At 43.1% G+C, this 20,923-nt stretch overlaps 4 protein-coding genes across 4 annotated transcripts; 2 read left to right on the top strand and 2 right to left on the bottom strand.

Annotated features, from left to right (window-relative positions):
• Positions 1–539: 539 nt before the first annotated feature.
• Positions 540–6,924, top strand: unc45a (unc-45 myosin chaperone A). The gene is made up of 19 exons (XM_068723550.1): positions 540–681; positions 796–988; positions 1,234–1,409; positions 1,498–1,587; positions 1,733–1,900; positions 2,027–2,195; positions 2,308–2,478; positions 2,554–2,725; positions 2,879–3,179; positions 3,281–3,375; positions 3,526–3,667; positions 3,873–4,013; positions 4,207–4,334; positions 4,413–4,479; positions 4,569–4,682; positions 4,777–4,892; positions 5,467–5,584; positions 5,662–5,817; positions 5,936–6,924. Exons 1-19 carry the CDS (start codon positions 658–660, stop codon positions 6,221–6,223), a joined length of 2,829 nt encoding a protein of 942 aa, XP_068579651.1. The 5' UTR covers positions 540–657; the 3' UTR covers positions 6,224–6,924.
• Positions 6,925–7,032: 108 nt separating this feature from the next.
• On the top strand, positions 7,033–10,064 carry LOC137881080 (RCC1 domain-containing protein 1-like). Its single transcript, XM_068722812.1, has 8 exons — positions 7,033–7,272; positions 7,398–7,607; positions 7,691–7,856; positions 7,948–8,069; positions 8,156–8,260; positions 9,114–9,284; positions 9,368–9,397; positions 9,530–10,064. The coding sequence occupies exons 1-8, from the start codon at positions 7,068–7,070 to the stop codon at positions 9,685–9,687; spliced, it is 1,167 nt and encodes a 388-aa protein (XP_068578913.1). The 5' UTR covers positions 7,033–7,067; the 3' UTR covers positions 9,688–10,064.
• Positions 9,755–11,676, bottom strand: LOC137881081 (calcium and integrin-binding protein 1-like). The gene is made up of 7 exons (XM_068722813.1): positions 11,515–11,676; positions 11,074–11,108; positions 10,864–10,963; positions 10,564–10,717; positions 10,370–10,488; positions 10,162–10,250; positions 9,755–10,061 (listed from the first exon to the last, which is right to left on the bottom strand). The coding sequence occupies exons 1-7, from the start codon at positions 11,563–11,565 to the stop codon at positions 10,040–10,042; spliced, it is 570 nt and encodes a 189-aa protein (XP_068578914.1). The 5' UTR covers positions 11,566–11,676; the 3' UTR covers positions 9,755–10,039.
• Positions 11,677–12,329: 653 nt separating this feature from the next.
• LOC137881079 (titin-like) lies at positions 12,330–20,094 on the bottom strand. Its single transcript, XM_068722811.1, has 4 exons — positions 20,010–20,094; positions 19,440–19,554; positions 12,889–19,155; positions 12,330–12,694 (listed from the first exon to the last, which is right to left on the bottom strand). The coding sequence occupies exons 1-4, from the start codon at positions 20,028–20,030 to the stop codon at positions 12,660–12,662; spliced, it is 6,438 nt and encodes a 2,145-aa protein (XP_068578912.1). The 5' UTR covers positions 20,031–20,094; the 3' UTR covers positions 12,330–12,659.
• Between the last annotated feature and the right edge of the window lie 829 nt (positions 20,095–20,923).

Raw genomic sequence — 20,923 nt, 5'->3', positions numbered from 1 at the left:
TTGTGGTAAATGGAGGTGCAGTATGTCTGATTAATTGTTTATCAGAGTGACGGCCAGTAGAAAGAAGTGGATTTGGGTTGGGTTGTAGGCGTTGTGTGTTTGTAGTACTCTATGATTGTACATTTCATCCAGCGTAATAAAGTCTTGTGTTGCTTGGTTTAGTAGTCCGTTTGGCTTCTTAAACAATACATTTAACCAAACATGATGCCATGTTTTTACATTAGGTATATAGGATCTGAATTAAAGGTTAATGCATAATTTAATAATTCTTATTAGATCTGTTAAGACCATTAATAAAAGCAACTTTCTAGGTTGCTAGGTTGTGCATCAATAACCTGAATTGCTAGTCCTCTTCTTTTATCATAAGAAGCTTGATCTGTGTGGACTGAAGAAAGCCACAGAATGAAAATGTAACCAAATAAAGACGAGATGGAGACAGACTGTGCTCTGGCTCCCCTCTTCCTTTTATGGTAACGGCGCGTGAGGGGAGGGGCGGGGCTGCTATCGAAACGTCATCAACTTGCTCCGGACACCCGGAAGCGTAGCAAGATGTAACATGTTTAGCTGAAGTTAGCGGTGTTTGTGACCAAGTAGAGTACAGTTAAACTACATATTCGCCACACTAAGTAACGCTGTATTGTGTATTACACTTTGAAGATGAGTGCGAGTGAAAACGAAAAGGTAAGACAACAGTAGTTAGCTACGTAGCCTTTTTTTCTTTTTTAGCTTAGCAGATTTCATCCATTTCTGTCATCCTGAGCCCTTTTTGCCTACTTTTTCTTGTTTATAACTCAGGACCCTGCAGCCCTTAAGGAGGACGGGAACACCCTTTTCAAGGCAGGAGACATTCAGGGCGCTGTCTGCTGTTACACCAAAGCAATAAAGCGGAGTGACAGCCAAGCAGAGAGGGCTGTTCTGTACCGCAACCGCTCTGCCTGCTACTTGAAACAGGAGGAGTACACCAAGGCAGAGGCTGACGCCTCAAAAGGTGGGATCAATCACAGCCGAGGATGTTGTAGAGTTCATAGGTCATTGAGTACAAAGGCACGTTTAAAATGAAGGGACACTTCCCCTAAATACACAATTAAACCTACTTTTACCTGCATTGATATACAGTATATCCACCCAGATAACCTGCTGGGCTGTAGCTTCCCCCTAACCTGGATCCTGTCTTGAGATTTATGGATGTATGTACACAGTGATATTGAATGTCTTGTCTGTCTCTCCTTTCAGCTCTCGATGCTGACCCGGGTGATGTGAAAGCCAGGTTTCGGAGAGCTCAGGCTTTCCAGAAACTCTCTCGGCTTGATCAGGCGTTTCTGGATGCTCAGAGGTGTGCCCAGCTGGAGCCCAAAAACAAAGCCTTCAATGATCTGCTCAGACAGCTGGGAGCACAGATCCAGCAGAAGGTGATGTGTTTTATCTTGTATTTGGAATGGTACCCTGAAGAAACGGTTGCTAATTAGTTTTTGTTTGTTTTTTTCTCTTACCGTTTAGTCGGTGCAACTGAACTCCACAGACGCTCGTGTGCAGCAAATGTTCTCACTTCTCCTCGATGCATCTGCAAAAGACTCAGATCGACAAAAGGTAAGGGCACCTCAGAAGGCAGGAACATGACAAAAGTGCTATCATTTGTTCTCTTATTATGTGTTTGATTTGTATTCATTTCATCTTGAGCTGTCTGTAAAGTTGTATTGCACCAAAAATATGTCTTCCATTAAAAAAATTTCAGGCTGCTCAGAATCTAGTGGTATTGTCTCGAGAAGACGCAGGAGCTGAGCAGATCTTCCGTAACGATGGAGTGAAGCTGATTCAGAAACTTCTTCAGTCAAAGCAGGAGGATGTTGTCCTTTCTGCCCTGAGGACCCTGGTTGGGTTGTGCACAGGGCATCAGTCCAGAGTAAGTGGGACAGTTCCCTCTAAAGTTATTTACTACATCAGTGATGGCCCTCTTATTTGTAATTTGTTCATTTTACTTCCATCCTTTACTGCTTGCAACTGCTGACATCCACTGTTATGTCCCCAGACCATGGCTATAGTGAATGAGCTGGGGATGGAGCAGCTATGTGCAGTAATGGGAGCAGGAGCCTCCACTGTGTCTCTGGCTGCCTGCCACCTACTGCAGGTGATGTTTGAGGCTCTGACGGAGGGCATGAAAAAAGAGATCAGAGGGAAAGATGAAGCCATACTTCCTGGTGAGTTTGGATTCTGATCATGTTTATATTTGGAGTTGGCCACACATGAAAGTAAGAATTGTTTGTGTGTATCAGCTTTCTGTCCGTTATTGACTGTGTGAATTTAACACAGAACCCTCCAAGGAGCTACACTCAATGCTACGCCACCTCATGGAAATGATGCCGGTGTCTAATGTGTCGGGGCCGGGCAGAGACAGTGCCATCAACCTCCTGGTCAAACAAGTTCCCCGCAAGTCCTTCAAAAACCCAGATAACTCCCTCACATTATGGGTGATAGACCAGGGTATGAAACACAACTGCACTTAATGGAGATTTTTTCACATTTTTTCAGATTAATGAACTCCTTGTTCTCCTGCAGGACTGAAAAAAATCTTGGAGGTGGCTGGGACAGTCCCTGAGCTCTCAGAAGGACCACCTCTGACAGACAACTCCCACATGAGCTGCTCTGTCTTACTCAGCAAACTCTACGACGACCTGAAGAGCGACGCAGAGAGGGACAATTTCAACAAGCTATGTGAAGAATATGTGCAGTGAGTTGACCACCGAAACTTGCGTTAACAATTTCCGATGTTTCTGTGACTTAAGCAGCTTCACTGTGCAATTTATGAACTTGCAAAAACAATCCTTAATACAGTCAACCAGCTTTGACTAGCTTGCTTTTCTGCCATTTTTTTTCTGGTTAGGCAACATTTTAGCCGACATGGCCTCGGCGGCAAGCTGCGAGCCATCCAAACCGTGTCGGTGCTCCTCCAAGGACCGAGCGACGTGGGTAACAGAACTCTGGAGATGTCGGGAATGATGGATGCAGTGATCTCTCTGTGTGCTTCCGAAGATGTGACACACCAGCAGGTAGCGGTGGAGACTCTAATCCATGCGTCCGGCAAGGCAAAGAGAGCCTCCTTCATCACAGCCAACGGCGTGGCACTTCTGAAGGATCTCTACAAGAAGAGCGAGAACGACAGGATACGTGTGAGAGCTCTGGTGGTAAGTGCTGCGCCAAAGTATATTTATCTCAAACAGTCGGAGAAAAGGACATCTCTAAGTGAAGAGAAATTACATGTGGCGCTCTGATGGTTATTACACAGGGTTTGTGCAAGCTTGGATCAGCTGGAGGGACAGACTTCAGCATGAAGCAGTTTGCAGAGGGATCCACGTTAAAGCTCGCCAAGCAGTGCAGGAAGTATGTATGTTTTGAATCCTGAGCATGTGTATAGATTAAGAGAAATGTGTCATGCCAGGTCCACATTGTTGCATAACCTGATATAAAAACAACAGATAATGAAGCAATAACAGTATAATAAGAAGCAAGCCATATCTCTTTCTCTTATAGGTGGCTGTGCAATGAGTCTCTGCCCCCAACCTCCCGCCGCTGGTCTGTGGAAGGCCTCGCCTACCTCACTTTTGATGCCGATGTAAAGGAGGACTTGGTGGAAGACAAGAACGCTCTCCTGGCCATGTTTGAGCTAGCAAAGGTTTGACCGATGATTGTAATTGGAGGCTTTAATACTTGTGACACATGGACAACACAGGGCAAATATGAAGTCAGTTCCTCTCAGAAGAGCATCTTAGTGACTATTTTTATTTATTTGTGTGTAGTATTTGAAATCACCACTATAATAATATACCCAAAGCACTTTTGTAGTGTTGACAACCTCGTTTTTCTTTGTGTTCCTGCAGTCTGAGGATAAGACGGTGCTCTTTGCTGTGGGCTCCACATTAGTGAATTGCACCAACAGCTATGAAGTGGAGAAGCCAGACCCTCAGATGCTGGAGCTGGCCAAGTATGCAAAGCAGCACGTGCCTGAGGAGCACCCCAAGGTGCCATTTCAATTCTTAATTTTTCACATAGAGCTACATTTGCTGCACACAAACGCCGCATGATATTACTTCAATATTGCACAGTAGCTCTAGTACTCTCCTGTTTCTTAAGGTGTTTTTCAAAACGATTTTACATCCGTATTTCCTTTTAGAGATTGTTCACCATGCACCTGTCTGTCTTTTCATGTGTCAGGATGCACCTTCCTACGTGGAGAAAAGACTGGGGAAGCTGCTGGAGACAGGTGTGGTGTCTGCGTTGGTGTGTATGGTCAAACAGGAAAGTCCTGCCCTCACTGAGGCTTGTAGAGACTGTATCGCCAGGTAGGAAATTGACAGTCAATTCTTTTTCATTCACTGTTCTCTCTGTAGACTTTCTGTTAATGCCATTTCTCACAACAGGGTCTTCTTGGCTTTGGTGGAACGACAGGAAGATAGAGGCACAGTGGTGGCACAGGGTGGAGGAAAGGTAGAACACCCCGATAGTTTAGTCTGCACACTGATCTAAACGCCTTACTTTTGTAGGTTTACATATGTTTTGACTGTTTTCCTCCATAGGCTTTGATCCCACTGGCCTCTGACAACACAGATTTAGGTAAAATCAAAGCAGCACAAGCCCTGGCGAAAATAACCATCACATCTAACCCAGAGATTGCCTTCCCAGGAGAAAGGGTAAGAATTGCATGCTACAAAAAGCCTCCATAGTTAAAAAAAACAAACAAACTTAAAGACCTTTTCCTAACCTCGTCTAACTTTCTGTTGTCAGATCTATGAGATGGTGCGCCCCCTTGTCAGTCTTCTGTGTCTTGAATGCACCCTGCTGCAGAACTTCGAGGCACTCATGGCTCTCACCAACTTGGCTGGCATCAGTGAAAGACTCAGGTTGGCCACTAGGGGGAGTCTCTCATAAGGATACATGAACAAAACAATTGTAACGGGACATATGCAGTAACCAGAGCTCACTTTACTTATTCTGTTTATCTACCTTCCTCAAAGAAAGGAACATCATTTCATTAATTGTTACAGATTAATGTGTTGTTTTTATGGTTAAACATGCAGGATCCTTGTTTGCTTCTTAAAAACTGAAAAAGAAAAATATTTTTTTAGGAGTTTGGGCAAGTTAAGTCTCAAGTCATGAGCAAATTGCAGGTCAAGCAAGATTCAAGTATTTCAGGTCTCTGAATGCTGACCTGAAAGCTGGTAATATATTGACTTTTTTTTACATAGCTGAGGCCATGTTTTTTCAGTGAATAGACACCTTTAAGATGTACAACTATGCCCTTCTTGTGCTGTCTTTATGGTTTTTGGATTTTAACAGATCAAAGCTGTACATTCAAATGTTTTTGCTTTCAAGTCTCACATTTTTACTTCCTTTTATAATACATATTTTCTTATGACATAACTGTATCTGCATTTAGAGTATCTGCTTCTATTGATCACATATGTTATTTAACAGACAAAAGATCATAAAGGAGAAGGCGGTCCCTAAAATTGAAGGCTACATGTTTGAGGAGCACGACCTGGTCCGAGCTTCTGCCACAGAGTGCATGTGTAATCTGGTTTTAAGCACAGAGGTAAGACACACAGATCCATAGATGATTGTATGGCACAAATATGTTGAAAAGTAGATTTAAAAGCGGTGTGTCCTCAGGTGCAGAAGATGTACCTGGCCACAGGGAACGATCGCCTGAAGCTGCTTGTGCTCTACAGCGGAGAAGACGACGAGAGGCTGCGGAAAGCTGCGGCGGGAACTCTGGCCATGCTGACCGCTGAGCAGCCTGAGCTCTGTGCACGCATCCCTGGAACGGTAAGCAGACCACTACAGCGGCTCACTGGTCCCACACATCCATCACCTCAGCACTGTGGCACACTACAACGATACATTTCTCTATTCAAGCTAACATTACTTCCTCTTCTCTTCTCAGACAACCCACTGGCTGGAGATTATACAGTCGCTATTGCTCTGTGAAATGTCCGACCTGCGCCACCGTGGAGTGGTCATAGTTCACAACATGATGCAGGCGGAGAAGAGTCTGGCTGAGACGATCATGGAGAGTGAAGCTCTGGAGATACTTTCTGTCTTGGCCAAGGGTGGAGAGGGCACGCCGGTGCCGGTTTCTAAGATAGCCCAGAGCTGTCTGGACAAGGCCGTGGAGTACAGCATCATCATGACCGGGGAAGGGAGAGACAAGGGCAAAGGAATTGAACCCTGAAAACACAGCTGTTTAGTGCTTTAGTACAACAAGCCGACCCTGAAATGCTCACATGTCTTAACCAAAAGCTGTAAAAAGAAGAAAGGCAGTAAATGAAATCTAGTAGATACGCACTGAAGTGGTTTGCTGTTTCATATTACTTTCCCACTCATTTTATTCATCTAAATTGTATTCTACGTGCACATGGAAGAAGTTTCCCCGTGTGCACACAGAGAAAGGGCTTTCTACCAGAAATCTCCGTAGGTTTAGGCAACAAACCTACCTGCTTAGGTTTAAGAAAAGATCATGTTTTGGGTTAGAAAATAAATCCTTTCTGTGGACTGTATGATGATGGACCACCACCAAGTCTTTGTTTGACTTGGAGACCAATAAGGCTACTCTAAACATTCTTTACTAAAGATCGCCATTCTTTGATATTTGCAAATGTTTTTCTTTGTGTCATGATTATTCCCCAAAAGACATTGTCTTTATTTTACATTTTATACACTGCTATATTTAGTATGAATTCTGATGCAGCAGCTTTCGGCATTAACGCACATTTTTGCAAGAAATGCAAATACAAAATCATTTCATTCACATAATTGGGTTTTTGATTTTAATGTTTTTTATTTTAACGTTTTTTATTATCACTCCACTACATTCTCAGTGTTGTATGGTTGGTCGTTTTCTAGTTTTGACTGAATAAAACCTCTGAACCTGAATTATATTGTCACGTTTCTGTCACCCAAGTCACTTTGCAACAAACACTGCAGCGCATGCGCAGTACATCCCGGTGCTACGTGCACCAGTGTTCAAACTTTGCGGACAACTGCGTCGCACGCCTCAGCGGCGTAAAGCGTTTCCAATGCCGTGGTTCGGATTTGGCTTTAACGCATTTGGACAAATATATGTCCACGAGGAATTGATAAAAGGAGAATGTAGCGACAGTGCTAAGCAAGTCAAAGTGAGTAAACCGACAGAGCTTTCTAGTGAGGTGGACACCCGTGACTGCTGCTTGAAGACTGAAATAAGAGCAAGTTGGAGTCGAAGAGCAACTTTGCATTTGGATAGTAAGTCTATTAGAGACGCAAACGCTTCTCGTTTGAGACTCGTATTACCTGTTCCATGCGTCTATAACACCACGCTCTTTATATAGACATTAACTCGTGTATTCGTCTTGTTCCCTGTCTATTAGGTGACAGCTGTGTGTGCTTAGCAGGGTTCGTCTCCAATGAGTCGTGTAACGCGCTCCCTGTGAAAGAGAGCCGCGGCTGTAAAGACGCCATCATCAGTGAGTCGTACTTGACCCTCGCTTTCTCAGACAGACTTGAGTCCTGGGATCTGCAGAAGGAAGAGAAGACTCCCTCGTGGAGCATGGCAATAAAAACACACCCAGAGAGCTCTGGTAATTGATATCATCTAATTTGACTGCTACTAGAAGTGTAATGTGATAATTGGCTAAACAGCGCACTAATTGCTGCTTTCCAGGACCCTCTGTGGATCTCCCATTGGTTCCTGGGGGTTACATAGCCACGACACCGCCCCTCTACCGCTCCCTGTCACCACACCTGAGAGCCAAGAGTCTGACCCTGAGTTCAGAGCACGCCGTCCTCCTCAGTGCCTCTGGAGCTGTGTACACCTGGGGACTGGGCAGGTAGACCTAATGTCTGTCTAGTGGGAATCCGAGAAAAACATACTCATGCATATCTTGATCTGTTGTGTGTGCGCATGTGTGTATTTGACAGCCATGGTCAGTTGGGGCACGGTGGCCTCGCTTCTGAGGAGGAGCCCAGGGTAGTGGAGGCCCTCTGGAGGATGACCATGAGCTGTGTAGCTACAGGAAGCTGGCACTCTGTCTGTATCAGTGGTAAGTGTCTTACAAGATGTTGGCAGTGAAAAGAGTTATGCCTTCAAAAAAAAAAAAAAAAAAACTCAAATGACCTTTTTCTTCAGACGGGGGAGATCTCTATGTGTGGGGCTGGAATGAAAGTGGCCAGCTTGGACTTCCATCACGAGGTCTGAGGAAAGCACTGCAGCTGCAAAGTAGCCAACAAGCAGGTACATCTGTATTACTATCGGAGTAGGTTTTTAAGAAATACGGTGAAGTAAACACAATAAAACTCGTATTTATTTTTACACACAGTGCTATCTATCAATGCTGAGGCACACCTCACCCCCAATACAATACACTGCACTCAGCTGCATTGTTTGTGTTTTGTGCAGTGGTGGGCCGTCAGGGCCAGCAAAGCCTTCGCTGCTGGCATATACAGAATCCCAAAGTTATAGCTATTTTTTTTCATAAATACGCTACATGTATTCTAAATATGTTTCCCAGTAGCTTATTATCTCATTGCACAGCTAATGTCTTCCTCAGTTGCGCTTGTTTTAAGTAGAGCTTTTATCCAATCAGATTTCGCCCCTATGTTGTCTCTAAGTAAAAAAATCTGTTCCGTTCCGTGTTAAGTGAACTGCTTTTGTTTTTTTACATCTGCAGTAGCGTTACTACTGTGTTCATTTTTCTCTCGTGTCGTTTTTATGATATGGTTAATATTGTTCCCTCTCACGGCCCGCCACTGGTTTTGGTGTGGCACGTATGATAGTTACAATACTATGCTTCAGTTTCAGCATTTCCACAGCATCTGTAAAGGATGCTTTCTAATTGATTCACTCTGAACAACAGGGAAGTAGGTTCACTATTAGGATTCAGCCATATCTTTTCCAATGTATTTCTGGCATTTTTTAAGCACCATAAACTAAATGCCATCGAGCTCTATTGTACTCTGTGCTCTCTCACAAATTCACAAACAATTTCAATGTATAGATAGTATGGTAAACACTTTACATTGTTCATAAATTAACCACCGCCTTACTTGTAAGTTGTAACAAGTTCAACATTGACTGTACTGAACAGGAGCACTACATCCAGATGCCAGCACATCTTCCGCTGAGGAGCCTCAGGAGGGAGAGAAACATGAAGAGGTATTCATATCAATCCAGGCATTCCCGGCTCTGCTGGACATCACTCCCTCATGTGAAATCAGAACGGTCAGCTGTGGATGCCGCCACACAGCTGCAGTAACGAGTAAGAAACCACACTTCACAATGGTTGTATACTGATGTACTTGTTCTTGGCAGTCATCCTTATCCCGTATTTTCGCCTTTCAGCCACAGGGGACCTCTACACTTGGGGCTGGGGTAAGTTTGAACTGTTGGAAATGTGTTACATCTTTATAGCACTACCAATTTGAATTCATTAGTATGCTTAGAGCACAACTGAAGTATGTGTTGAACTTACCATGTCCATCTTTCCTTCTATCATTATTTCAGGTGACTATGGCCAACTTGGACAGCAGACTTTGGTCAGTTCAGATGAGCCCCAGCGGGTGGAGTTCTTCAGGGAGCAGCAGATGCATGTGACTGACGTAGTGTGTGGGGCATGGAACACTTTTGCTGCTGTCGTCAAGGAGGAAGTAGCTTGCTCTTAAAAATATAATGGGATCCCCTTGATAAACATGGACACTGGACTTTGGACAACATACCAGGAAGTGTAAATTATCACAACAAAAGACTGAATTTATTTTGTGATACAAGTTCTTATTTGTGTATGTTAAAACAAACAACTTCATAAATGAGCACCTTTTGGAAATATTTTACATTTTCTTTATAGAAATTAAAAAAAATCACAGGTTTTATATTTCACAAAAGGATGCATAGTTAAGGCAATAAAATCCACAGGTAAATATAATTTAAGGCAAATCTCTAAAATTGTTCTATTTGAAAATGAAACGCCATTTGAGAGTTAAAAGTAGATGTATTTCCACAGCCTGCTAGAGGTCTTCACAGCACAATCTTAAAAGAACTGTGGAGAAATCAAAATATAACAGAAGTAGTTAGGAGAGAACATAATTGTGCTGAGTAAAGTACACATCATTGATGGCAGCAATTTGATTTTTAGTCACCTGACAAAATCTGGTGATCTTGAAATGACATGCTGAAACTCTGAGAGGTTCACGGTTCCATCCTTGTCAATGTCGGACTCTTCAAGAATCTGAAAAACATACAAAAGGAAACAACTGTTACCCTCACACATCAGCGTACCAACCACAGGCTGTGTGAACCACCTAGTGTCCCTCCATCTTTAAGGAGCAGAAGGCTGAGTGAACTCACATTGCTGATGAGCTGTCTCATTTCATCGGCGGTCAGTCTTGTGTCATCTGTCTCGCCAGTCAGGCAGTTGACTAGCTTCTCCAGATCACCACAATCAAGAGTTCCATCGTCATCAAAGTCTGGAAATATTAATATGCTTATTACACGTATTCATAGCCTTAAAGATATCATTACTAACCAGTAAACTTATTTACCAAATATACGGAATGCATAGTGGGATTTGATTTCCATCGTAGCAGAGTCGCTGAAGGCACTCAGGAGATCCAGAAAGTCCTCAAATGTGAGGCTTCCATCTTTGTATTCAGATGTTGAGAAAACAAGGCAGATTCTTCTCCTGAAAGGGTTGGACTGTGCCAGGAACAAGTACAAAGGTCAGTATGGTTTATCAGGACGTGAAGCACTTTCCCCCAGAACGCACAAAGCACAGAACATGTCTTAGTCATGCAACGAGAACGCCCATGAAGCAGCCCATGTTTATTCTGCTTTATTCTCACCTTGAGCTCTGGCAGAGTGAGAATCCTCTCCATTGGTAATCTGGTATTTGGAAGGTCTTTCTCATCTTTTGTGAGCAGCTCAGTGAACCTCTTGTGAGCACTAAACAAACAAACAAAAACAGCTTAATCATGGATTTCAATAAGCAGTGCTGGATTGATTCCAATGCTCTTTTAAAAAAAACATCTGTAATAGCATGCAGCTGTACTTACAGAAGAATTTCTTGTTTCGTCAAGAATGTCAGCTCCTAAGAGTTAAAGTGAGCATTATTGGAACGATCAGTCACAGATTACCTGAAACAATACTTTCTCATAACACAAAAGTCTTATTTCTCATAACCCAGCCATGGTCTGCCTAACATTAGTACTATTAGCAGCATTAGCTTTCACTGTATTGATACGCGTGAGGAAAAGTGTGGTAATATTAAGCTGTCATTAGCGTAGTGAGTAAATCATACTGAAATGTTACTCCTAATGACACTAAGGCTCGAGCTGATTGTTTTCTTCTGCCTTAAAACTTTAGGCTAACATAGCTACGCTACTTTATTACGGGGCGTAAAAACAAATGCTCTCAACTTTAGCCACACGGTTAACAGGAACACTCATTACGATATATACTATTTGCTTTTTTTAAAATTCTCTTTGGACACTTACTTGATATTCTGAGAGCAAATCCTTCCCAAGTTGACTCGCCGTAGTGCCCATTTGGAAAATTTCGACTCGAAGATGTACTTTTGTTGTTGTAAAGAGTTACCCACCGAACGACTTCTTTTTTTTTTTACTCCGCTTACTTCCGGTATCATTCCCTTTCCTTTATTTGGCTACGTGACGGTTTCCATAGTGACGTACTTACAAACAGCACGTGCCCAGACAGACGGACAGGTGACAGGTGACCGCTCGAGCTCACCTGTGTCCTTATAACTTGTTCATCCTACAGTAGCTTTACTTTGAAACCGTTTGTATGTATAAAAAAGGCCTGATTTCGTACTTAAGTGTTTGTTGTCAATTCGATTGCCACTGATTCAATTTTCTTTCTCTTTTTTAAAAGTATTTTTTGGGCATTTCTATCTTTACTCAATAATGAAAGTGGAGAGGTGACAAGAAACAAGGAGAGAGAAACAAATGTAGTTATATTCAAAAAATATATCTATATGTAAAACTTATAGTTGGGAGAATTGCAGGAAATCCAGGTAATGCACTCTAAGGAAACAGTAATTATGTCACTTGCTATTGTGCTGTATGGACTATAGCCTATACAAAATAGAAATACTTAAGTGGAGTTTAAGTCTTTTACCTCAAATTTTAAAGTGGGCCTTAAACAGTAAATCTTTCCACAACTGCTCTTAATTATTTATTTGTTTGCATATAGTTTGTTTTGTTTAACTTGATTTATTAATCTGGTCTTGTTTGTAATGTTTTGAAATTTCCTCATGCCCACATCCCATAACAAATCCAAAGTAAAACTCCAATAACTGTTCTAAGCATCGTTATTTTATAATAGATTTGCAACAAACAGGATACATTTCATCATTATTGTTGTTATTGTTTGAACCAACAAACAGATGCATTTTCTTCTAAAAGATAAAATCATTAATAATGCTTTCTAGTTTACAAAAAATAAAAAATATACTGTATGTAATCATATATCCACAAAACTGCAAATTCTGGAAATGCATTAATTCACTGAGCATTCGCTAACTAATTTTTCTGAACAATGCTGAGTGAAGATGAGAAATATAGACGAGGTTCTTGACAGGAAGATCAGAAGATGGTTGCTTCAACCCCAGAAAGAAGAGGAGCTAAGCTCCTGGATTTGTTTCCCAATCTGATGTATCTGAAAAAAAAGAAGAAATATTCTATAAATAGGATAATGTGCAAAAAGTGAAAGAAGTTTAAGTGCTTATTGTATCTAATTGTTATCTAAGATCTTTTACATTCTACTTAGGCTCTAATCCCATCACAATAATTGGGCTTTTTATTCCTACTAAATATAACATCTCTTATGTGTTTTGTCTTCACAGATTGTACCTGTCATTTTTGTTCCCTCCTTGGTCTCAGCTGAAACACCAGTCCCGTACTCGTTTTCCCCGGTGACTCTGAAGAAGTAGATCCCGCCCTCCTCCAGGTCAGACACCTTGTAGGACAGCCTGCGGCATTTGTCTGTGAGTCTTGTCCACCCTTTTCTGCTGATGTCCCGTATATCTACAAGGTAGTTCTTGACAGGGGCTCCTCCCTCATTTTCGGGGATGTCCCAGGTAACTGTGGCAGAGTTCTTGGTCACATCTTTAACTACTACATGAGTTGGTGGACCAGGTGAATCCAAAACCCTCACATTCAGCATTAAAGAGGCAGATCCAGCAACGTTTTGCAGTTTGACTACATATTTGCCGGAGTCATCGCGTGTCGCTCCTTCCAGTGTGATAGAGGTGACGGAGGTGCTGGTGTTGATCATTCCTCTGATTCTCAGATCTACATCCACTTTGTCCCATGTCACATTAGGAACAGGCTTGCCTGTGAAAGGCACAGTCAAAGTGAAGGAGCTGCCATCTTTAACAAGCAGGGTCTTCCTAGTATCCGCGCTAATATCAAACCTGGGCTCCTCCTCTCTCTCCATGGCCACTTCAGGATCTGTTTCAGGACTGGGCTCGCTGATGCCTATCTTGTTTATGGATCTCACAATAAAAACATATTCCATCCCTGATGTGAGTCCAGTTACTGTCAACTCTGTTTTATCTGTGTTGTGAACACCAACAGTCCAGTCTTCTTCTGCTGATTTTCTGAATTGAACTTTGTACCCGGTTACTGCTGCTCCACCATCAAACAGCGGCTTGTTCCATGAAAGAGTGATGGAAGACCTGGATGAATCGATTATGGTGGGTTTTGCAGGCGGGGAGGCTAGAAACTTTGGATCGTCTGCCAGAGTGAGTGAGCATGGGAGACTGGGTTCACTTAGGCCCGCAGCATTCTCAGCAAAGACTCTGAATTCATACTCGCATCCCTCGTACAGGCCGGAGGCTTTGACTCGTAGGTCATAGACAGGCTTCTTGTTAACACGAACCCAACGGACACCCTGCTTCTCCCTCTTCTCGATGATATAACCGCTGATGCGGCTACCGCCATCAGAGACAGGTCTCTTCCAGCAGATAGTCATAGCTTCGATGGTTGCACTTGTGACCTCAACATCAGTCGGAGCAGATGGGATAGTGAAGGGATCCATGGCCTTGATGGGCTCACTTTCCAAAATCTCACCTTCCCCATATTTGTTCACTGCTCTCACCCTAAACAGGTATTCATTTCCTTTGAGTAGCTTGGTTATTTTGCAGGTTGTTGCCACCATGTCACCGTACACAAGGGTCCACGCTACGCGACTGGTTTCACACTTCTCTACAATGTAGTGGATGATCTCAGCTCCGCCAGTCTCATGCGGGGGGCCCCATGACAGGCTGCATTTCTCTGCTGAGAGTCCAGAAACTTCTAGAGGTCCAGCAGGTGGGCTGGGTCTGTCCAGAATCTTGCAGGTGATAGCCTTAGATGTGGTACCACCTGTACTCTGTAGAGTCAGAATATACTGTCCGGAGTCTTTCCTAACACTTTCTCTGATCAGTAGAGAGGTATGCGTCTTTGTTGCGGTTATCTCAACCCGTCCCTTGGTGCCGATATTTCTACCATTTTTCAACCAAAACACTGTAGGGTTGGGGCGGCCGGAGATGTCAGCATCTATTCTTAGGAGGTCTCCTGCTTTGACAACCACCACCTGTCTAAATTTGTCCTCCAAGGTAATTTTGGGTGGCTCCACATCATGCTGTACTGTAACAGGTCCGGTGGTTTCAGAGGGCGCACTGAAGAGCTCAACTGCATTCTTTGCAATCACACGAAAATCATACTGTTCACCTTCTGAGAGGCCAGTCACTTCCAAGAAGGTGTCCAGTAAGTTGGTAAAGTTGCACTTAAGCCAGCAACTATCTGGCAGCTCTTTACGCTCAACAATGTACCCGGTAATTTTAGCCCCACCATCATATTCTGGTTTGTCCCAAGAGAGGGAAACTGAGCTGTTAGTTATATTGGTGACTGTGAAGTTGTGTGGGGGATCGCACTGGTCTCTTGCTGCTACAGGCTCGGATGCCTTACTGCATGGTCCAACACCAGCCATATTCTCAGCACAGACCCTGAACTCATATATCAGACCTTCTTCAACACTTGTTACCTTGAACTGGTTCTCAGTCACTGGGCTTCTGTTTAACTTCGACCACAAAATACTGCTTTGATCTTTGCATTCAATATGATAACCAATAATAGGGCTACCACCGTCACTGTCTGGCTTGCTCCATGCAACCACCATGACGGACTTTGAGGCACTAACAATACGGAGATTGATTGGTGGGCCAGGGGGCTTAAAGGGATACTGTGCAACAACAGGGTCAGACTCAACAAAGTGGCTTTTGCCATAGCGATTCTCTGCAGCAACACGAAACTGATATTCAGTGCCCTGTGTCAAACGAGAAATCTTCATTGATGTTCTGGCAACCGTCGCTGACATAGTCTGCCATATTGTGCTGCCTGTATCTCTCTTCTCAACAACATAATTACTGATTTGACATCCGCCGGTGTAATGTGGGGGCTGCCACGACAAAGACATAAAGTCAGCACTAATTTCATCCACACTGAGTTCACTAGGTGGTCCCGGTTTTTCAAACACACTGACAGAGATTTCCGCAGATGTGGTTCCAGTCGAGTTGGTTAGGGTCGCCTCATACATGCCAGCGTCTATTCTGGTTGCGTCTTTGATAATGATCTGAGATGATGTCTCAGATGTGTGCACATTCACTCTGCTTGTCTCTTTCAGCAAGTTGCCATCTTTCTTCCAGGCTACTGTTGGCGTTGGTACACCCTTGAATGGAACATCAATCTTTAAATCATTTCCTGCCTTCACACTGAATGTCTTGGACAGCAAATTAAAAATGGGCTCAGCACTGGTATCCTTTACTTCAACAGGTGCCAAAAGGGACTTTGGTTCACTTTTTCCCTTTTCATTCACAGCACTCACTCTAAAGAAATACTCCTTTCCTTTTGCCAGCCCATTAATAGTCGCTTCCAGCGCTTTACCCTCCGAACACATTGTCCATGTGTCATCTCCCTTAGCCTGCATTTCTACAATATAACATGTGATTTTGCTTCCTCCATCCTGTTCAGGCTTCTCCCAAGAGAGTCTTGCACTATTGCATGTAACATCACTGAGTGTGATTTTGCCAGGAGGCAGAGGAGCCTCAGACAATTTAACAGCCTCAGTGGTCTCTGCTGGCAGTCCAGTGCCAAACTCATTCACAGCCAGAACTCGGAAATAATAGAAGCTCCCTTCCTGGAGGTTGTCAATCTTGTATGAGTTTCTCACACAGTTGCTGCAGACGCTGGTGAATGCCTTCCTGGCCTCCTCTCGCTTTTCTACGATGTAGTGCGAAATCTTTGCTCCTCCGTCAATGAGAGGTGCCTCCCAGGAGATTAACACAGAGTCCCTCTTTGCTTCCTTTACCTCCAAGTTTGTTGGTGCGCTAGGAGAGTCCAACACTCTGACATTGATGAATGCAGATTTAGAGCCACTGCAGTTCTCGGCAGTCAACACATATTTTCCCGAGTTGTTTCTGTTGACATTCTCGATCAATAACTCTGTGTAGGAGCTTGTGACCTCAATTTGAGCGCGCTCACTGACAGTGCCGCCTTCTTTTGACCATCTAACCTCAGGCTCTGGCCTTCCTCTGATGGTAACAAGGAGACGTAATGTGGAACAGGCTCGAACACTGACAATTTTCCTCAAGGTAGTGTCCAACTCAATCTCAGGTGCCTCCAGTTTCTCAGCAGCTACCACAGACCCAGGTAGATCTGCATACTCCCCAACTCCAGCGGCATTCATCGCACCTATACGAAAATTGTACTTTGCATTTTCTCTCAGTCTCTTCACGGTGTAGTTTGTGTCCTCTACACCTGTGCTCGGTGTACATGCGATCCACTCGTCTTCTGCTGCTTCTTTCATCTCAACGACAAATCCACTGATGGCTGCTCCACCGTCATAGATGGGCTTTGACCAGGTCAGAGACACCGTATTGCTGGAATAGTCTGTCACTTTGGGGTTGGTAGGTAGGCCAGGTGGGTAAGTAGCTTCACATACTTTTATATACTCACTTGGCTCACTGGGTGGACCAACACCAGCAGCATTCTCTGCCAATACTCTAAACTGATAGTAATGTCCCTCGGCAAGTCCTGTGCATCGAAAGCGCAAGTCATTTAGTCTTCTTTTGTTGCATTTAGTCCACCTGACACCCTCTTTGTCACATTTCTCAAGGATGTAGCCATCAATTTCTGAGCCTCCGTCCATCTGAGGCCTTTCCCATGACAGCACTATAGAGTCACCAGTCACAGTGCTGGCTGTAGGGGTAGAAGGCGCACTAGGTGTTGTAAAAGGGTTTTGTGCAATGAAGGGGTCTGATTCCAGAAATTTGCCAACACCAAATTTATTCACTGCAGCAATTCTGAATATATACTCTTTACCAGGCACCAGTTTTGTCACTTTGTAACTGACAGCTTCAACGTGAGGCTCAACCCCTGTCCATGTAACACGGCTGGTCTCCCTTTTTTCAATGATGTAGTGGGAAACACTGGCACCACCATCATTTAAAGGGAGGTTCCAGTGAAGATTACACTTCTCTGCACTGACAACTTTCACCTTCAGAGCTCCATCTGGAGGACCAGGTCTATCCAGGACCTTTACAATAACAGCGATAGATGTAGTACCACCCATGTTACTGAGGCTCAAGACAAAGTGTCCCCCATCCGCTCGTGTACAGTCCCTGACCGTCAGAGTTGTATGCGTGAGGGTGTTTTTAACCTCTGTTCTCTGTGTTGCTTTGTCAATTTCTTTTCCATTCTTCAACCACGTTACTGCAGGTAGGGGCTTCCCAAAGTAATCTGCATCAATGACGAATGTCTCACCAGCTTGAACAACAGTTGTACTCTTGAACTTAGGATCAATGAACGCTGTGGGTCCTTCAATAACATCCTGTGCGATGATGGTTACACTTTCTGAAGGTGTGCTCCAAACACCAGCACCATTCTTAGCAGTTACTCTAAACTCATAACTTTGTCCTCCGGTCAGACCTGTGACTGTGAACTGATTCTCAATAACATTGGTGAAGTTTGCCTTCATCCATCTGCCATCTGGAAGCTCCCTCTTTTCAACAACGTAGCCTGTAATGGTGCTTCCACCATCATACCTGGGTTTTGCCCACTGAAGTGTGATGTTCTCTCTCGTAATGACGACAGCTTCAGGTTTACCAGGTGGATCACAGGGGTCTCTTGCCACATAGCATTCAGATATCTTGCTGGATGGGCTGAGTCCAGCAATATTCTCGGCAAAGACTCTGAATTCATACTCAATCCCTTCTTCCAGTCCACTTGTTTTGAAGCGAGCGTCAGGTATAACGAGTTTGTTCAGCTTGGTCCATAAAATGCTGTTCTTCTCTTTGCGTTCAAGGTGATAGCCGATGACGGGGCTGCCTCCATCTTCTGCTGGAGGCTCCCATTCAACCACCATACTGTACTTTGCCACTGTGGACACAAAGGGGGTGCCAGGAGCAGTGGGCATATTAAAAGGATATTGTGCAATTACAATAGGAGAAGTGATTGCAGTACTCTTTCCATGCCTATTTTCTGCGAACACTCTGAATTGGTATTCATTTCCTGTCTTCAGTTTGGTGACTTTGATTGTGGTTCGTACTGTCGTTGCTGACACAATCTGCCATTCTGTGCTTAGAGTTTCCCGTTTCTCCACTATGTAGTTATCCAACTGACAGCCTCCTGTGTATTCTGGTGGCTCCCAGGAAATGACAACGTAGTCAGAACTGATCTCATCAATCCTCATGGGCCCTGTGGGTTGGTCTGGCTTTTCAAGAACAACCACAGCGATTTCTCCTGTATGTTTTCCAGCACTGTTGCTTGCTGTGATAGAGTATTGACCAGAGTGCTCCCTGGCCGCATGTCTGATATGAAGAACTGCTAATGAAGATGTATTTGAAACCTCTAGCCTTGATGTCTCTTTGACTGGCTGACCATCTTTTTTCCATTCAATCTTTGGTGCTGGGTGCCCAACCACTGGGATCTCTACTTTCAGATCTTCACCATTCTTGACAGTAAATGTGCCAAAAGTTATCTGAAGTTTTGGCTTAATAGCATTTTCCTTATCTGTGACAGGGCCAGGTTGGACCTCGGAGTTGGGCTCTCCATTCTCTGCAGAAATGGCAGACTGACCTGATGTGAGGGGAAAAAAAGCATCACATACATGGAACATTAGATAGGATCCCTTTGTAGAGTCAGACTAATTATTAAAAATCCATGTCATGTTATGTGGCTTTTTAAATGCATTTGAGTAAACATTAATCTGGTGAGATATTTAATTTTCTATTCTAACTTTTCAGAAAATTGCTGGAGCTACTGCTGGAGCAGATGAAAGCCTCAAAAACATAACAACTGAATGTTTGAACTTAGATTATTTTATTACACATTAGTTATGAGTCTTATAAGGCATGACATACCTTGGACAATGACTGTGAGGGGTGACTGGGAATCCTCTGCTGTGAGCTCTGCATCAGTATCTGTTGTCATATTTATATTTAGAGTGTGAGCTTTATCTTCTGCTTTTTTTCCCGCCTACAAAACAGAGTGGAACAAAACTGTCAGTGAAAATGAAATGAAAGACCAGCTGAAACAATCAGGGCAACACATTTCTTTATTTCCTTTTTTTCTAAGACTTATGTTGTTTGGTTACAAACCATTTAGAAGAAATGCTACACATATTTAATCACAATAGGATTTAAACAAAATTGTTTTAAACAAGCTAGAAAGTTACCATAGTGAATGTCATGTGTTGGTAACAGAAACTGTTGATGGTGTAAAAATAACTAGAGGCATGGCTTAGCCATCTGTTCCACCAGAACACATACACACATACTCTATTCATTTTGAACTCTTAAAGCTCTCACAAGGTTTAAATCATTTCACTTTAGTAAAGAACACAAAAAAGAAAAATCAACAATTGTTAGGTGCCATCATCTCTCTCTGTACTATGTTTCAATAACTTTTAAGATATTGCTTACGCAACTTACTTTGTTGTTGCTGGCTTCCATCGTTTCTCTCACTTGTCCTTATTTATGTACGAGAAATTAAATGTGAATTTAAAATCCAGCTCAGTTGTTGACCGTGATGAGCCCTCAAACTCTGTGGTAGACATTAACAACTCTGACAATCACTGCCTGCTTTATCTCATGCATGCAGAGACTAAAATAACCATGATGCCTGATTGGCCAGCTGCTCATTCTTTCAAAGTTACTTGAGCCTGAATGGATCAGCTGGGAAGAACTGGAAATGTGCTCAACAGTAAAATATTGTCCACATACCATTTGGCTTTACAGTTCTGAGGTTGTCTAAATAGCTTTGCGTGTGTGTGTGTGTGTGTGTGTGTGTGTGTGTGTGTGTGTGTGTGTGTGTGTGTGTGTGTGTGTGTGTGTGTGTGTGTGTGTGTGTGTGTTGGTTTGTATATGTGCATTTATTAGGCGCACATGAGCCTTTCTTAACAAATGTTCAGCCACTACAACACTATGGGTAGGTAGAGGCAGTGGTTGAATGTAACTGAGTACATTTACCAAGCACTGACAGGAACGATTATGACAAACAAATACTTTTACTTGTGATGTGTTGTGTATATTTTGTTGATAATTGTTTTGTACTTTTATTTAAGAGAATGCAAGACTTCTATTTTTAATTGAGTGTTTCTATGGTTTGTTATCAATACTTAAATGAGTGGAATACATATTCTAGCACTGAGTGAAGGTTACAAAACACTTAACAGGAACTTTTATTCGTAGCTAAATGCATGAGATCAGCAGTGATCTTTCTTGGGCAATATGTATAAAAGATAACCTCCTTGTTAAAATGTTATAACCAAACTGTCTCCTGTTTCCTGTTTTCAATTGTTTATGTATGTTTATAACAGTTTGGAAGGAATAACCTGCAATCTCTT

Source organism: Cebidichthys violaceus, unplaced genomic scaffold (genome assembly GCF_023349555.1).
Source record: "Cebidichthys violaceus isolate CVI_PGR_0920_01 unplaced genomic scaffold, fCebVio1.0.p SCAF_3, whole genome shotgun sequence".
In the NCBI taxonomy this organism is placed as follows: Eukaryota; Metazoa; Chordata; class Actinopteri; order Perciformes; family Stichaeidae; genus Cebidichthys; species Cebidichthys violaceus.
Note: the sequence above shows the minus strand (reverse complement) of the source record. Positions and strands in the feature narration are given on the sequence as shown.

Coding starts and splice junctions, on each gene's coding strand:
- LOC137881080 (XM_068722812.1), top strand. CDS start 7,068: ATGCCGTGGTTCGGATTTGGCTTTAACGCATTTGGACAAATATATGTC. Junction 7,608..7,690: donor AACACACCCAGAGAGCTCTG/GTAATTGATATC, acceptor GCTGCTTTCCAG/GACCCTCTGTGGATCTCCCA. Junction 8,261..9,113: donor GCAAAGTAGCCAACAAGCAG/GTACATCTGTAT, acceptor TGTACTGAACAG/GAGCACTACATCCAGATGCC.
- unc45a (XM_068723550.1), top strand. CDS start 658: ATGAGTGCGAGTGAAAACGAAAAG. Junction 989..1,233: donor AGAGGCTGACGCCTCAAAAG/GTGGGATCAATC, acceptor CTCTCCTTTCAG/CTCTCGATGCTGACCCGGGT. Junction 2,479..2,553: donor ATTATGGGTGATAGACCAGG/GTATGAAACACA, acceptor GTTCTCCTGCAG/GACTGAAAAAAATCTTGGAG.
- LOC137881079 (XM_068722811.1), bottom strand. CDS start 20,030: ATGGAAGCCAGCAACAACAAA. Junction 19,555..20,009: donor TGGAAGCCAGCAACAACAAA/GTAAGTTGCGTA, acceptor TCTGTTTTGTAG/GCGGGAAAAAAAGCAGAAGA. Junction 19,156..19,439: donor CCTCACAGTCATTGTCCAAG/GTATGTCATGCC, acceptor CCCTCACATCAG/GTCAGTCTGCCATTTCTGCA.
- LOC137881081 (XM_068722813.1), bottom strand. CDS start 11,565: ATGGGCACTACGGCGAGTCAACTTGGGAAGGATTTGCTCTCAGAATAT. Junction 11,109..11,514: donor ATTTGCTCTCAGAATATCAA/GTAAGTGTCCAA, acceptor TTTAACTCTTAG/GAGCTGACATTCTTGACGAA. Junction 10,251..10,369: donor TGAGACAGCTCATCAGCAAT/GTGAGTTCACTC, acceptor TATGTTTTTCAG/ATTCTTGAAGAGTCCGACAT.